At 36.2% G+C, this 16,934-nt stretch overlaps 4 protein-coding genes across 6 annotated transcripts; 2 read left to right on the top strand and 2 right to left on the bottom strand.

Annotated features, from left to right (window-relative positions):
• Positions 1-381: 381 nt before the first annotated feature.
• Positions 382-3,576, top strand: LOC116108036 (pentatricopeptide repeat-containing protein At2g15980). 2 transcript variants are annotated; one of them, XM_031394320.1, is made up of 3 exons: positions 382-1,999; positions 2,097-2,151; positions 3,253-3,576. In XM_031394320.1, exon 1 carries the CDS (start codon positions 448-450, stop codon positions 1,906-1,908), a length of 1,461 nt encoding a protein of 486 aa, XP_031250180.1. In that variant the 5' UTR covers positions 382-447; the 3' UTR covers positions 1,909-1,999; positions 2,097-2,151; positions 3,253-3,576. The 2 variants fall into 2 exon arrangements, with proteins under 2 accessions (XP_031250180.1, XP_031250179.1); XM_031394319.1 differs by lacking the exon at positions 3,253-3,576 and having other exon boundaries at positions 2,097-2,171.
• Positions 3,577-4,326: 750 nt separating this feature from the next.
• LOC116108037 (CASP-like protein 5C1) lies at positions 4,327-6,113 on the bottom strand. The gene is made up of 3 exons (XM_031394321.1): positions 5,720-6,113; positions 4,819-4,951; positions 4,327-4,726 (listed from the first exon to the last, which is right to left on the bottom strand). The coding sequence occupies exons 1-3, from the start codon at positions 5,854-5,856 to the stop codon at positions 4,526-4,528; spliced, it is 471 nt and encodes a 156-aa protein (XP_031250181.1). The 5' UTR covers positions 5,857-6,113; the 3' UTR covers positions 4,327-4,525.
• Positions 6,114-8,746: 2,633 nt separating this feature from the next.
• Positions 8,747-11,283, bottom strand: LOC116108041 (mitochondrial import receptor subunit TOM6 homolog). Of its 2 annotated transcripts, none has more exons than XM_031394326.1 (2): positions 11,034-11,283; positions 8,747-9,004 (listed from the first exon to the last, which is right to left on the bottom strand). In XM_031394326.1, the coding sequence occupies exon 1, from the start codon at positions 11,205-11,207 to the stop codon at positions 11,043-11,045; it is 165 nt and encodes a 54-aa protein (XP_031250186.1). In that variant the 5' UTR covers positions 11,208-11,283; the 3' UTR covers positions 8,747-9,004; positions 11,034-11,042. The 2 variants fall into 2 exon arrangements, with proteins under 2 accessions (XP_031250186.1, XP_031250184.1); XM_031394324.1 differs by having other exon boundaries at positions 11,030-11,283.
• A 3,390-nt stretch (positions 11,284-14,673) lies between these two features.
• On the top strand, positions 14,674-16,572 carry LOC116108040 (RING-H2 finger protein ATL65). Its single transcript, XM_031394323.1, has one exon. It carries the CDS (start codon positions 14,803-14,805, stop codon positions 16,024-16,026), a length of 1,224 nt encoding a protein of 407 aa, XP_031250183.1. The 5' UTR covers positions 14,674-14,802; the 3' UTR covers positions 16,027-16,572.
• Positions 16,573-16,934: the final 362 nt, after the last annotated feature.

Below are 16,934 nucleotides of genomic sequence, written 5' to 3' on the forward strand. Positions count from 1 at the left end.
TTCAATTCCATGCACACCTTAACTAATTTTCTGAGACCCTAGAATTATTGGTTGAATGAGAGTCCTAATAATCATCTCTATTATTGCTTGAGAGAAGTCAAACTCAAGAGCTTGTAGAATTTTCTTTTATTCTTTTATCATCAAGCCATCAAGTCGTGGTTAGAAAAATGTTCAATTCCATGCACACTAATTTGTTTTTAGAATTGATAATCCTTAATTAATTAAATTGAACACTGTCTAGGGTGATCCCAAGTTTAATTTCATAAAATAATAATACTAATGATAAATTTGGAACGCATTTCATCTAAGAAAAATGAAAATTGTTGAATAGGGTCACCCATTAATTATTTCATTAGATATATAATATTTGAAGAAAAAAAAAAAGAACTGAACTGAGACTATACTATGTCGTTTTATTTTTAGTTGCAGAGGCAGAAGCTTGTAAGAATGGCAGTTCGAATCCTTAAACACGCACGCTTTACAATCCCAAACACCCTGTTTTTGTCCCAATTTTCTACCTCATCTCCTCCACCGTCTGATCAATCCCACCACATAATCTCCACCGTCGTTTCACTCCTCACTCACCACCGCTCCAAGTCACGTTGGACTCACCTCCACTCACTCTGCCCCTCCGGTTTCACACCATCCCAGTTTTCCCAAATTGCCCTCGACCTCAAGAACAATCCCCATCTTGTCCTCCGCTTCTTCTCCTTCACACAACGCAAATCTCTCTGTAAACATGACCTCAACTCTTATGCTACTGTCATTCACATCCTCTCTCGGGGCCGCCTCACTTCCCATGCCCAAAATGTTATCCGGGTCGCCATTAGATTTCCAGAACCGAACCCGGTAATGAAACTTTTTGAAATTCTTGTTAAAACCTATAGAGAGTGTGGTTCAGCTCCTTTTGTGTTTGATTTGTTGATTAAGTGTTGTTTAGAAGTGAAAAAGGTTGAAACTTGTGTTGATATCGTGAGAATGTTGATGTCTCGTGGGCTTGGTTTGAAAGTTAGTACATTTAATGCTTTGATATGGGAGGGTTCGAGGTGTAAAGGAGTGAACTTTGGGTATGAGATTTATAGGGAGGTTTTCAGGTTAGATTGTGAAGAGAGTGAAAGAAATGGTAAAGATGTGAAAAGGGTTGTCAGGGTTAGGCCTAATGTGCATACATTCAATGCTTTGATGGTGTGTTTTTATAGAGAAGGGTTGTTGGAGAGAGTGGAGAATATATGGTTTGAAATGGAGGGAATGGGATGTGAAGCTGATTGTTATAGTTATGGTGTTTTGATGGTTGTGTTGTGTGAGGAAGAAAGGATGAGAGAGGCGGAGAAGTTATGGGAAGAAATGAGAGATAAGGGTGTGGAGCATGATGTAGTGGTGTATAATACAATTATTGGGGGGTTTTGCAAGATTGGACAGATTGGGAGGGCTGAGGAGTTTTTTAGGGAGATGGAGTTGAGTGGGGTTGAGAGTAGTTGTGTTACTTTTGAGCATCTTGTTAACGGATATTGTAGAGTTGGGGATGTTGATTCGGCCGTTTTAGTGTATAAAGATATGTGTAGGAAAGATTTTAGGCCAGAGGGTTCCACGGTAGAGGTTTTGATTAGAGGGCTTTATGATAAGAGAAGAGTTTTTGAAGCAATGAAGATACTGAGGGTTGGAGTTGAAAAGTTTGGTCTATCTCCTACAAAGAAAAGCTACATGTTCTTGATAAAGGGATTGTGTGAGGAGCAGAAGCTGGAAGAAGCATTGAAGGTTCAGGCAGAGATGGTGGGAAAAGGGTTTGAGCCCTGTTTAGAGATTTACAATGCTTTTGTTGATGGATATATGGAACAAGGAAATGTGGAAGTGGCAAATATGCTGAGAAAGGAGATGTTAGAATCTCAAAAGAGGCAGGAAGAGGTTTAGATTTTTAATTGTTGTATGAGTGTTTGCCGACGCCGAGTCATAACAGCAGCCAGTCACCAGTTATTTTGAGTTGAATGGTGTGAACTATATGGTGCGTTTTTTTCTTTACAGTAGCACACTTAATATTTTCTAATGAAGCAATTAAAATAATTTTACCAATTCCTGAACATTATCTATGGATGCTTCAGGTTGACGTTTGCGTTGCAGACTTCTTATCTGATTGATGCAAATTCCTTGTTGAAGGTGAAGTGAATCTTGATAAGGTGATGTATGGCACTCAATAATGCCTTTAGCAGTTTGATTTGAGTTGCCTATCAAAAAGTAATAAAATTTTATTTTATAGAATGATCTAATACGTTTGGGATCATAACAAAAATGCATTTAACATGAGCCATAATGGGCAAACTTGAGGTTAGAGCTCTAATCTTTATGGCAAACTGCAGATTATACAGGTAAAGAAGAAATAACTGTGAAAAATTATTTGATAATCAACTTGAATGATCAATCTTATTGAGTGGTTGTGGCGGGGGTCCATCTATAATTAGTTGCTTTCTTCTCTCATCCTTATCATGGTCTTCTTCATCTCTGCCAGAGTGAGCTGATTTTTTTTGGTACACATTGGATGAACATTGAAGAAGCAGAGAAGAGATAAAACCAGGAAATCCAGAGATACCTCTTCATGCTAGAGTTGTACCTTTAGAACTCATCTTCATCCATGTTAGAATGCCTTGCATCTGCCATTACTCAAATATTTGCTCCATTGCCGTGAAGATCATAGAAGTAGAGCTTTGAAGACGATGTCCTCTTTTCCATGATTCTCCCTTAGTAATATGATTGTAAAGGTGAATAAGAGATATAAACACAAAACTTAAACCAACCCTGTAATTTAATTAATAAGTACCAGCTAAAGATATCTCAGTGGTTTCAACATGTTCCATATTTGCCAATGAATTCAGTTATGGACATTGAAACGGAGGACTTGATGAGGATATGGATTCAAACCACTTTCCTTAAGTGATGCCAAGCCTTGTAGTCTGTTGTTCAAATATTGCTGCCACAAAAATAATCACTATTAGGGTCAGTAAAACAACAAAAGAGCAAGTATTGCTTCCTCACTTTCTCAATCATGTCAAAGAGAAACGAAATTTTTTGAATATAATCAAACGGTTGAGTATACCGTTGAGTCCATGAGGCAGTAGAATAGGACTGGCAAAGAGGGCTTCATGAATCCACAACTAAAGCTTTCAAAAGAAAACTTTAATTTGAAAGCCATTTTTACTTTGTATATTATGTGTACAGATATTTCATTAGATGTTGCTCACAGATGACTATAACTTGCTGCAGAAAAAATGGCTATGAGTGGTTCCTCATGCACTGCAAGGGAAGAATTCAAATGTTTCGGCACCTTAGTCAATGACAGAATCAAAAATGGAAATGTGGAGCTGTGAAGAAGCAGAAGGTGATTTTTTTTTTTCTCAGATGCCCGTCTTGTTCACCATTTTCTTCGACGTAACATTCCATATATTAGTATGATTTCTGTATGTTAAATTGGATGTTGAAGAATACAGTCTCCCTTTGTGAATAAAATGGCATTCACTGGAAGTGACTTTCATTTGCTGTTTCCTTTGAATTTGATCAGCATTTTGAGTGAATTTCCATATCTGTTTTGGGGAGTAAGAGCACAAGNACTTAAAAGCCATTTTTACTTTGTATATTATGTGTACAGATATTTCATTAGATGTTGCTCACAGGTGACTATAACTTGCTGCTGAAAAAATGGCTATGAGTGGTTTCTCTTGCACTGCAAGGGAAGAATTCAAATGTTTCGGTACCTTGGGCAATGACAGAATCAAAAATGGAAATGTGGAGCTGTGAAGAAGCAGAAGGTGATTTTTTTTTTTCCCATACTCAGATGCCCATCTTGTTCTCCATTTTCTTCGATGTAACATTCCATATATTAGTATGATTTCTGTATGTTAAATTGGATGTTGAAGAATACAGTCTCCCTTTGTGAATAAAATGGCATTCACTGGAAGTGACTTTCATTTGCTGTTTCCTTTGAATTTGATCAGCATTTTGAGTGAATTTCCATGTCTGTTTTGGGGAGTAAGAGCACAAGAGATTGATTCTTCACCTTCTTTTCCAATTATTAGGGTTAAACCACCACTGGGTGGCTTAACGATCAACAAAGACTCTTGGGTGTATTACTCAATAAGTCATGAGTTTGATCTACCTATGTTGCTAATAACGGTGACCACTGAGAGGATTTACTCAACTGTAAACTTTAGAGTCTCAGGAGATTAGTTGAGATATGTGCAAGCTGGTCCAAACACCCCTGATTAACAAAAAAAAAAAAATATATATATATATATATATATATGAAAGAGCTGAAAATTTTCAAATCTCAGAAAAAGTCTCTGAAACAATATTAATAGAATTCTTGCATTGGTACTTGAACTGCATCTATGTTTATTGTTATAGGAGTGAAACAATTTAAGCTTGCCTAGAACTACTGCTTGTGTACAATTTGCAACTGTATCATTGATGATTATGAAACATTGAAGGCTACTACTATACAAACAGAACCACAAAATTCTGAAACTTCTGAGATAGACAATCACCACCACAAAGATGGGAGTAACCAAAGGTTGAAAAGAGACGAAGCCGAAGAAAGAAACCAGGTCAAGAAGGCCATTGCAGCAGATATTTGATATCTACTGCAAAACTTTGTAGGGCAATAAGCTCCATCAGCGTGGAGTAGGAGATCTACAACACTAGCAGTTGAGCATGCTGCAGCTAGTGTAAGAATTGATAAAACCTGTCATGAAATATATCATGAATTTATCAAATCTGTTTTCCATTAGATTTATCCATCTGTTTTGTAAGTGAATCAAACTGTACATAACATACCCAATCTCCTAAAACAATTATCAGCAGAATTCCGGGTTGTCGAATGGGGCATTTAACCAGAACAGAGTATCCATCCACAATTGCCAAAGTAACACTCCAGGGAATGACCAAACCCATTATTGTTACCAAATAGCTGAAATTTAAACAGTACAATGAGTATTAGAATGTGAAGAAAATTGTAGATTAATGGAGATATGAAATGATTTTGTTGGTGAGCGAGCAACTGATATTGAGAAAGTCAAATCAGTGGAAGAACTATCAAAAAGGCCAACTCACATTTATGAAACTGCCAAGACAACCATGTGGGTATCAATAAGAACAAAAATAATGAATTAGGACTTAATCATACAGACTAAATCTATTACTTTAATGACTATCCATGATAGCAGCCAAGGCACCACTAAATTTTAGGCTTTTGAGCTGGCACACACCGCACTCAAACTTTCTTTAGGCCTGGATGAACAAATTCTTGATCATCAAAGTGATTCAGTCATATGATGCGGAGCTCATCAAGGGTTCTGGTTTTGATATGATATGGAACAAAACTGGCCACAGTAGTTGGAGCTGATGACTAACTAAATTCATATGAAAAGGAAAAAAAAAAAATTGCTTAAATTTCAGAATCAAATGGGAGCCCTACAGTCAAATCACTCTGAAAAACAAAATATAATCAATCTGATGTAGTGAAAATTTTGACAGATTCTATTCAAAAGAAAGACTTGGAAGTCTTAACAACAAAAAAAAAGTATGCAATTTTCCTTTCAATCAATCAATCAATCATTTAAAAATCAGACCAAAATTCATATTCTATTTGTCCAAGAAGTTAGCAACCAAGATGGAATCCATAATTGAAAGGAAGAAAAGAATAGAAAAGAGAGAAGAAAGAAGAAAGAAGAAATACCAGAAAGCAGTGTAGCTATAGAACTCAACACCTAAAGACATGAAGAGAAGAGAAGCAGAGGAGAAGATGGCCTGGCCTAATCTCAAAGAGAAACTGGCACTGGTTCCAACAGAGCCAGGTACTACATCCGTCGCCATCTTTGCATGGAACCTATACTTATACTACTACTAGTATTATTATTATTATTTCTTGCTCTGTTCTTCACCTTCAAGCTCATCTTCCTCCTTCAACTTTCAGCCATACCCGCCTCCGCCACCACCACTCCACAAAATATGTCATCTAGATTTGGTTGCAAACATTCTCCGCGCAAGTATGGCAAAGGCCAGAAAGAAAGAGAAAGAGAAAGAAAGAATGATAGAAAACCGGCAAGTTTACAGGTCAAGAGTTTGAACTCGTGAAATGCAAAATACCTTTGATCATTGAATAATTGATAATAATAAGAAGAAGAAGAATTAATATATACTATAATTAATACTTAATAATCAAGGTTTTTCTTCAATTATGGTGAAATTGACACTTGTGTTTTGTAATCTCTGTTTTCGGGTCTCATTGCATATGATTGTTGTAGGTGGGATTTGTAACTTTATTATAAAGTAACTTTCTTTTTTGGGAACCGGAGTGTTCAGGCTAGCTTACGCACGCATCGACTAATCATCAGGATTCATCAAACACAAAACCTGGTAAGCCACGGTATTATTGTAATAAGTAACCCCAAGGTTTGAATCCAAAAACTCAAAAAGTTAGCAAACCTCATTGATCGTCAGGCCAACATGTTTATTATAAAGTAACTTTGATTGACATGTAAAAATGGTATTAATCGGGGTGTCCGGACCAGCTTGCATACACCTCGACTAATTCTCGAAGTCCATTGAACATCTTACAAACCCAATAGACCAGATAAGTCACAAATATGATAAATAACCACTTTGTTAGACTCGAATATAAGACCACTGGATAACTCACCCAGATGGTTAAAGTCTTGCCGTCCGACCACAAAACTAGTGGTTTTAATAAAATAAATCTACTAACCCCATTAACTAATTAATGTTTATTACAAGTTGATAGATCTCGTTAATCAAAATTAGATCATTAACCTTAGGATTAAGGGTTCACCAAATTGTTAAATGGGGTAATGTCGTATTATCAAAGCAATAGATTTCTTCTAAACAACAAGCAAGTATATAATTAGGTCATTGAAAATTAAATAGAAAATTTAACCACACCACCCCTTTATTATTCTATATGTCTTAAATGGTTGGTAAGAAATTAGGGACATATGGGAGTGGGACCAAAAAAGTGCTTTTTTCTAAGAAAGCTAGAAGCATTTTTTTTTTTTTACAGAATAAAATTATAAAAAATAAAATAAAAAAATAAAAAATAGTAAATATCTTAGTCAAATTAATATGCAAATAAGGAGAAGAACAAGGTGAACCAATGCTTTTAGCTTTTAAAAGAGGGTTGTGGACTTGCCACTTGTCATTTCTTTAAACAATCCCTTATTAGTGGGAAAGTTACATATCTCAATTTAGTGGTGAATCTTTGTTTTTGGATTTTATTATATCAAATTCCTCTTTTTAGTTACAACCTTCAACCAATCAAAAGCATTCAGTCTCGTAAAACCAGTCAAAATCTGAAAATGTTAAAAGACAAAGTTCCATAGTTGTGAGATACAAGAAAATTTATCCCATACAACTAAGAAAATATCTTAAATTCGATACGATATGATTCGTTCACTTTGATGACAACACAAATGGTTTAAAAGGCACAAAGAGGAGTGAATTATTTTAAGAGTTAACGACCTTTTCTCACTCAAATAATAGCTTAATGATACTTTCTCACTCACAAACTTTCCTACTCAAACTGTTGGAGTTTTTAAAAAGGAGAAGCCGATGAGTCTTTTATTAGTGGAAAGTTAGATTTTAATGGTTGGAATTGATCGAAATTTAACTTCAAAAGAGTGTCTGCACAAACCCTAATTGTTTGATTATCGACGATTGACAGAGTCGACGAGAATAAGATTTTAACAGTTTTGATGAGTAATAATAAAAAAAGAGAATGGTGATAATGTGAAGTCATAACGATGCCAGAATCGGAAACAGAATATAAATTTAGATAATAAAATAATATTTAAAAAGTCCGTGAGTGAGAAAGTATCATTAAACCATTATTTGGATGGGAAAAAGCCATTATTTACTCTTATTTTAATGGTGAATTCACATGGTTAAGTGTGTCGGCAAGAACTCACATTGGTGGGTGGGGTAGCACCCATTATCCACACATGTTGTCATGTTCCTGTCACCAATTCTCCTGTACTAAAAAAATTTCCTATCTTCCAAACAAAGACTAAGAAGAATTTGTTCTTTGCAAAAATCCCAAATGAAAAAACAAAGACTTTAATCAAAATGAATGCAAATAAATGCAAAGTAAAAGCGACAGCACACCAACCAAGAATCAAGAATTGAGTTTTCTTTATCAGCTGGGCATTGCCGTTGCAACTTGAAACACCAACCCAGAATTTCTTGCTATTAAAGGATTGGGAGGTCCTGGCTTGTAATACAATTGATTGGTTGCAGGGGTTTTGATAGATTTCACTATCAAAAGTCAAATAACAAATAAGGTTATGAATCAGCTGTATGCATGTGACGTGTTTTCTAAGCAGACAACTGAAAACTCTTATCATCTATTCAATGCTCACCTAATTGTTTGTTTATTTTCTACACATCTATAAACTAGTTATATGCAGTTCACCCTAATTCTAAAACTGTGTTTTCAATGAACTTGTGCAACTACTTCCTTCACACAACAGTCAAACATAAGAACATCAGAAATCGGAAATTTCATCAAGTAACGACTAAATTAAACGGAGAAATTCAGGCTGAACCACTCGTTTGTCAAAGATATTCACGGACGAGAAACAGAAATCAAATAAAGTTAGCAATTGAGGCAAATTATACACCTAGCCATCACCCTCTAAATGGATGAAGAAGGTGATTGATTTGTTTGGGGATTCAAGCATAGCCGCCAACATGTGAAAAACATGATAGAAAATATTATTCCTAGGATGAAATTAATTTACCGATATTACTACCCAGTAACAGAAAGTATATTCAATGAGATATAATACTAGACAAGTCATTACATACTGTGAAAGTAGCCAAGCCTCCAAATTATAAAAAGCTACAGGGACATTGCCACAAAGCAAAGCAAGGGCACATTTAACCTAATGCAAGGACAAGCAGACCTCAAACTTTTCCCATTCCTGTGCATTCCTCTCTCTTACACCAACTGCACCACCAAACAAAGAGACAGAAAGAGATATATCAGCAACAATAACAACCTGATGTAATACTATAGACATGAAAGATAGAAATCCTTGATAGAAAAAGAATTTGGAAAAATAATAAGTCAGCAAAACCATATACTTCATGAATGAATGCCTCACTCCCATACCCACTAAACCAATAAAAAATGCAATTACTCTGGATATCAACACCTCAGAGATCGCTATAATAAATGGCCTCACCATAATGAAAGAATAAGAGAAGCTAAAATGCAAATGCAGTACAACCAATTATTTCACTGTTAGGGCGACTTTCACATTCACAGACAACTGCTGATCTAGGCAGCATCCCCTGAGGGCAATCATATAATTCATGCAATTTGTTTCTTGATCATTCGATGCAGATAACAAGCATACAACAGAAAATGACATTTTACATCAAAAAGTGCCACTAGCAAAAGGGCCAGAAAACCTTGAAGATTGGGCTCAGATAATAGATCATTTCTCAAAGCCCCACTGAAATAGATGCCAGCCTTTACTTTTTATGTTTTCCCAATTCAATAAAAACACACCAAATACACAAAGTACATATAAAACATCAAGATGACTAGAAGGCATGTACAATGAAGTGTAAGAGATACAGCAGCACGCTGAGAAATAACACGGCATCAATGCCAGGCAGACATCAGACTGAAGTATAGACAATGTAGTATTATAGCTTCAAAAGTTTTAACTAGTACCAAGCCAGAAGGAGAACATGATAGTTGCAAACATTACAGATAATATAGCATACATATTTATCCAAGTAAAGTTCCCCACAAGAACTATGACCACAAAGCCCGCCTTTACAAATAGTAAAAATTTGGAACAAACCAAACAAAAGATGTTATCATTCAAAGGAATTTAGATCTCTTAATATCTATGCCAAAAGAGTGCACATCCATGCAGACAGGAGATAAAGAGAAGTCCTAGATTTGCTATATAAACTTAGCACAATGGCAACCTGCAGCTACTTCCACCACTCTAATCAAATGAAAATTGGGGAAGAGAAACAGGAACTTTCTAGATGCATCTGCATCACTTTGCACTAGCCACCCACATTCCTTAAGACAAGACAATGATCATATCTCCAAAAATCACAAACATTATTGGAAAAAAAAAAGTAATTACTAAGATTTTTTGTGCGAAAATCTCCCAATTGTTTTAATTTTGGCAAACTCAGGTGCAAAGATAATCACACCAGTTTACCCTGAAGGAAAGCATTAACAAATATCACTCCAGTCAATGCATTTGCTTCTATGAAACAAAATAAATATAGTCATGGTCACTAAGATTTTTTCTTCCCATACCAATGCTCCTAGTTATTAGGTTCAATCTGCATCTGAAACTCAGATGGCTATTAGGTGGCCCTTACAAAGCAATACTCCATTAAAACCCTACAGCTTCCTGTAAATTCAACATTGCAAATTTTTTTATAAACAACTTCCTTCCAGTTGCTTCATACATAAAAGATACTTGACACAGTACGCACAAAAAAATAAACAAAATTACAATACTCCACCACTCCCTACTATTTTCATTCCATAAAACTTCTCCTTACCATTCCATCTTACATTATCACTAAATTAACAAAGCATTCTCCCACTCTCCACTATTTTACCTTTATGTTGAATCAGTATATCCAAACCTTCTCCACAGAATCAATGCATGCCTATTGGGTTCTAATACCACATTCATCACACTTCCTCTTATGGAAATTAAATAAAAATAAATAAACCAATCCACTAATAGACCTCTCAAAATCATATCCAACCGCAAGTAAAAGGTTCAACAAAACACAAAGACGTCCACGAGCAATCCAAACAATATAATTTAAAAAACCAATAAATAAATAAATAAGAAAACCCCGTTAATTCTCATTCATAACGAAACGAATAAAAAACTCAGATCCTTGACAAAAACGAACCCAAAAAAAAAAAAGACCCACTTCCCAAATCGACCCAAAAATAACAACGAAAAAAATAAATTACCTACAAGTGAGATCTAAAATTCGAGCTTTAGCTCTTCACTTTCAGCAGAGAAGTAGTGAAGAATATAGGGAGTGACACGAACCACGGCAACCCAGGCACCGAACATGGCCACGTGGGTCCGTAGCTGCTTCAAGGCCGCGGCCTTGTCTGGCTTGCGCATGAACAGTCCTGGAAACATGATTTCTCCTTTTCTTTGCCCTGAACCTAAAACCCTAGATGCGTTTTGCCTCTTTCTATGCAACTACGCTTCGGGGTTTTAGGGCGTGAAGTGAAATTTAAAAAAAAAAAAAAAAAAAAAATAGGCACGTGCTAATCACCTGCACAAATCAACAGTGATCTCTACACGTGTATCTCAACGAGTCCCGATATTTGGAACAATATCACTAAAACCCTTATGTTGATTAAAAATATAATTTACCCCTTACCGTTCATAAATATGAAGACTGGCCCACGTTATTTGATAATTGTTATCTAAACATTATTGTTTTGGAAATTTAAAGATTTTCTGAATACTTTAATGGGTCAAAATCAAGCTTTCTTTTCACGTCCTTGGTGGAATTATTTTTATAATATGATTAATTGAAGTTGAAAGCCTTAAATAATGTTGATTTCCCTTAAATCCAAAGTAGAATCGGTAAACATCATCCAAATTATGTTATTTTTCAATTGTGAAAGCTTTTTGTGGCCTATTTGTGTTTAGGTATAGGCTCTACACCACCAAGATCGAACCGGCCGATTCGATCGAGAATCGAACCCTTATCCAATCCTAGTACATCCTAAACCAATTATATTAGTTAGACGGAATTGATCAAGGTTGAACAGATGGAATAGTGCCAAATCATCGAGTTAGAGAACCGGACCAGTGATATTAGTATGGCATAATAAAATTTTAAAATTCTAATAAATTTCCAAAATTATTTCATCTAAATCCAAAAAACAACATAACTTAAATAGAATAAAACGAAATCCCAAATCCAAATCCCAAATTCAAATAACAATATGTCATGCTGATGTAACTGGTTCGATCGANTTTATTAAAAATATAATTTACCCCTTACCGTTCATAAATATGAAGACTGGCCCACGTTATTTGATAATTGTTATCTAAACATTATTGTTTTGGAAATTTAAGATTTTCTAAATACTTTAATGGGTCAAAATCAAGCTTTCTTTTCACGTCCTTGGTGGAATTATCTTTATAATATGATTAATTGAAGTTGAAAGCCTTAAATAATGTTGTTTTCCCTTTAATCCAAAGTAGAATCGGTAAACATCATCCAAATTATGTTATTTTTCAATTGTGAATGTTTTTTGTGGCCTATTTGTGTTTAGGTATAAGCTCTGCACCACCAGGACCGAACCGGCCTATTCGATCGGGAATCGAACCCTTATCCAATCCTAGTACATCCTAAATCCAATTATACTAGTTAGACGGAATTGATCAAGGTTGAACTGATGGAATAGTGTTGAATCATCGGGTTAGAGAACCAGACCAGTGACGTTAGCATGACATAATAGAATTTTAAAATTCTAATAAATTTCCAAAATAATTTCATCTAAATCCAAAAAACAACATAACTTAAATAATCCAAAATAGAATTTTAAAATTCTAATAAATTTCCAAAATAATTTCATCTAAATCCAAAAAACAACATAACTTAAATAATCCAAATCCAAAATTCAAATAACAATATGTCATGCTGATGTCACTGGTTTGATCGATTGGGCAAATCAATCAACCCAAGAACCGACCCTTTGACCAGGCCAAGGCCTAGTTGCTCTACTTAATTCATCATTGCCATGATAAGTCATCAATTTTAGAATCAATGTAAGTTGGTCGAATATAATTTCATTGTTTATGTCAAGCTAGCCCAACATGATAGATCCAAAAGGTCTAAACAAGTGGGTTGCACCAACATGATACGACCCATTTTACACGTTTAAGTATACGTATTAGAAGCTATCAATCGCTGTTAAATTACACGTCTAAACCTGTCCACATTATCATAATTTACCCTAACCATTACCTACGAATGGATAATTGATGTTAAATTACTATATAAATAATGATCACTATCGATCGTCATGTCTTATGAGCGTGATATCACCGCTAAGAAATATATAAATCTTATGCGAAGTTTTATGTTATTTTATAGTTGTAACGCATTGAAGGGAACACACATTTTTCAAACAAATACTAAAGATATTTAATATTTTCATGAAGTAAAATGTGAAATTGATAATAAATATGATAAATCAACATAAGATAAGATTATTGTAATTGCAAATGTCACAACACAAGACTTAGAGCCTACAATTTTATTGAATCAAAATTCTTTATTAGATTTTGTGATCTAAGATCATAATCAAATGCAAATCTACACCGTTCATGGAAACTCATTTTTGGACTGATTCAAGAGTAGTGGCGCTTTCCTTTTTAACTTTCTCTCATTGCTTTATTAGTGCTCTACACCAAATTTGACTTCTATACTACGATTATTTTCTCAATGGGTTCTCATCTCATCAAGTGTGACATTACATATACAAATTAGTTTGATACCGTAAATAGGTTCGGGTAGAATTTACTTCCAAAAGCTAATTTAAGAGTGGAGAGAATCCAACCACATAAAACACCTAAGGAACTGGCATGATGGTCAAGAAGATTTGTTATCTTTATCAACTTCTTGGATTCAAACCATCTTGGAGTTCCAATCACATTTATGGCTTATCTTAGAACATTGGGCTTATAAGATGTTTAGTGAACCTCAAAGATTAGTTGAGGCGTAAGTAAGTTAGCCCAGACACCTTGGTTATTAAAAAAAAAAAAAAAAACCAGTCATATATATGCACCACAACAGTCTACTAAATCAACGATGTGAGACAAATACAACTTCTAACAATCATAAAAAAATTTCCTTGAAACATTAGACTTGTAAGATGTTTAATGAGTATCGTGTATTAGTTGAGATGTAACCTAAACACTCCGGTCATTTAAAAAAAAAAAAAAAAAAAAACCTACAAATATACACTAAAGCATTATACTAAATTGATAATGTGAGACAAATATAACTCTTAACGATAATAAAAAAAAATTATTGAAACATTGAGCTTGTAAGATGTTTAATAAGCCTCGAGAATTAGTTGAGGTGTAACAAAATAACCTGAACACCTTAATCATTAAAAAAAAAAAACCTCATATATATACTATAATAATATACTAAATTAACGATGTGAGATAAATACAACTTGTAAATTCTAATTACGAGAAATATTATAGGAATAATAGGTGATAAAATGTGATTATAATTTGAACACTAAGGCCGCAGTCAAAAGAGGGAAGATTACATGATGAAATTGAGCAAAACCCAGTCAACAAATCCACAAAAGTCAAACAAAAACTCTTCAGTGTTCTTGCATGAAAACCCCATTCAGTTTTGTTTGTGGAAGATCCTCCGACTTTGGGCCACCACATCAGACCTAACCTCTATTCTATAAACTAATAAATTAATTCTGTTTCTCACAGTTACCCAATCAGTATAAGCCACGTCACTCCTAGGATTTAAGACAACCCTTATTTAATGTTTAATACTGTGTGTCCCTGCCGCACCTGATTGATCCCACATGTGCCTTAAATTCAGTTACGTTGACGTGTCACTCACCCGCCACTCCCACGAGACATAACAGTCAACCCTAACATTAGACCCCTGAAATCCCCCTAACAATCTCCATTCAAAACTATCCTCCTCCTCCTCCTCCTCCACCACCGGCCGTTCATGTTCATCGCCATGGTCACCGGAAGCTTGCCACCTGCCTACTCTGCAATCCCCTCTCAATCCCCACCGTCCGTTAGTAACAATAACAGCAATAATAAACTTCCGGTTGACTTCAGTCCGCCTTTGATTGCCATGGTTGTAGTGGTAGCCACTGCTTTTTTAGTGGTCACTTACTCCCGTCTCATTTCTCGCCACATCCTTCCTCCTCTCCTTCGTCTTTTCCGACGTTGGAAACGCTGGCGCCGTCGTCGACGCCGCCTCCGCCGCTACCTTCCGTCCTCCAACGGCGACCCTCTCGACTCTCCTCCCTTCTACCCCTCCCCCTTCAACCATCCCATCGACTCCTTCCATATACCCTACGGCCTCGACGAGTCCGTCATTAAGGCCATCCCGCTCTCAATCTTCACTACGAAAAACAAAACCGCTGCTGTGAAGCCGTTGCAGGAGGCCAGAGATTGCGCCGTTTGCTTGTTAGAGTTTGAAGAAAACGATTACGTCCGTACACTCCCTGGTTGCTCCCACTCGTTTCACGTGGACTGTATTGATATTTGGTTGAGGTCTCACGCCAATTGTCCGTTATGTCGAGCTGGCATTTTTTCGTCGGAGTCTCCGTTTGTACCGTTTATGGCGGCAAGAATTCGGCCTAGTTTAGACGACACGTCGTTTTTCCATAACATGAGTGTTTCGCTCGAGTCTTTATCTGAAATTCCAGCTCCGGTGACAACTGCGGCAACGAACACGACGGTAAACGGTAGTGAAATCACGCCGTGTGTTGAAGAGGGGACAGTGTTAAATAGTGTTGATAACTGTAACTCTGAGGAGAGATTCAAGGGCCGTGATTTTTTGTTGAAGCGGTCGTATTCATTCGGATTCGAGCGGAGTATAGCGTCGGAAAGGATGGTAACAGAGGCAGTAACAGCGTCGCCATGGAGGTACAGGAGAGGAAGTTTCTGGAGTAAACGGCCGTCACCGTTTGGGTCTTTAACGAAACCTCGAGTATTCTCATTTAGATATTACAGAGGAATGAAATCACCCTTCTTTAGACGGAGAGGGTTTTTCCCGTTTTCAGAATCGAGCGTGAGATTCTCCGGATCATCAAGACGAAGCAAGTCAATGACGAGCCCGATGTTCCCTCGATCATCGGCGACGGCATTCTCATCTAGCCGGCTGAGGTGCGGGGATCCCGAGGCGTTATTATCACCGGACAGGTTTAACAGAAGATAATATTAAAAAACGTTTCTTGTTGCTGGTCAAAGAAGGGTGACACGTGGACGGAGAAGATGAAGAGGAGGTGGGAAATGGAGGGTCGGAGATTTGAGGAGGTGACGGTGGAGATGGGGTCGAGTGATAATTAATGGAGAGGGAGGAGAGGGAAGAGGAGAAAGAAAGAAAGGGGAGCTTTAATGGCGATGGTCTGGCAATTTGTAGAGAACATTAAATGGGTGTGGGGAGGGGCATTTAATGAAAAAAATTGACGACAGAGGGAGGGAGGGAGGGTTTTTGAGAAATGTGTGAAACGGCACCGTTTTCAGTCATGAATATGTAGAGAGTGAGAGTGAGGGTGAGGGTGAGGGTGTTCTTTGTTCAATCTTATAATATGATTTGGGAAAACATGGAATTGGGTGTGAAAAGTTGTTTTAGGGGATTATGGGGGTGGTCTTTGTATTTGACCAAATGAATGTTTATGAGTAAATACTAAATAGTAATGTTAATGCTCTTTTATGGTAAAGCTTAAATGCTTAATTAATCAAGCTGGTTTTTTTTATTAAATGTGTCTTAAATGTGTGCTTGGAATCTTGCATTTTATCTAATTGGTCCTAGGCCCACGAAAGAGTCTAGCTCGAGTAGCTCGTGTGTTGAGTCGAGTCAATGTGTCTTAATGAATGCTTGTGATCTTGCATTTTATCTAATTCGGCCTAGGTTTGCAAACGAGTTGAGCTCGAACTCGAGTAACTTGTGTGTTGAATCGAGTCAAGTTTGAGCCTAATAATACTCGACTCGAGCTCGACATATTATATAAAATTCAAAATTTATATTAATATTATATACGTAAATTAAAGTAATTAAAAATTTGAAGCCTTAAATCCCTAATGAGTCAGGTGATTCTAGCTCAACAATTAAAACTCGATCAA

This window comes from Pistacia vera, unplaced genomic scaffold, assembly GCF_008641045.1.
Source record: "Pistacia vera cultivar Batoury unplaced genomic scaffold, PisVer_v2 Contig551, whole genome shotgun sequence".
Lineage (NCBI taxonomy): Eukaryota > Viridiplantae > Streptophyta > Magnoliopsida > Sapindales > Anacardiaceae > Pistacia > Pistacia vera.

Coding starts and splice junctions, on each gene's coding strand:
- LOC116108036 (XM_031394320.1), top strand. CDS start 448: ATGGCAGTTCGAATCCTTAAACACGCACGCTTTACAATCCCAAACACC.
- LOC116108037 (XM_031394321.1), bottom strand. CDS start 5,856: ATGGCGACGGATGTAGTACCTGGCTCTGTTGGAACCAGTGCCAGTTTC. Junction 4,952..5,719: donor TATAGCTACACTGCTTTCTG/GTATTTCTTCTT, acceptor TTTAAATTTCAG/CTATTTGGTAACAATAATGG. Junction 4,727..4,818: donor TAATTGTTTTAGGAGATTGG/GTATGTTATGTA, acceptor ATTTCATGACAG/GTTTTATCAATTCTTACACT.
- LOC116108041 (XM_031394326.1), bottom strand. CDS start 11,207: ATGTTTCCAGGACTGTTCATGCGCAAGCCAGACAAGGCCGCGGCCTTG.
- LOC116108040 (XM_031394323.1), top strand. CDS start 14,803: ATGTTCATCGCCATGGTCACCGGAAGCTTGCCACCTGCCTACTCTGCA.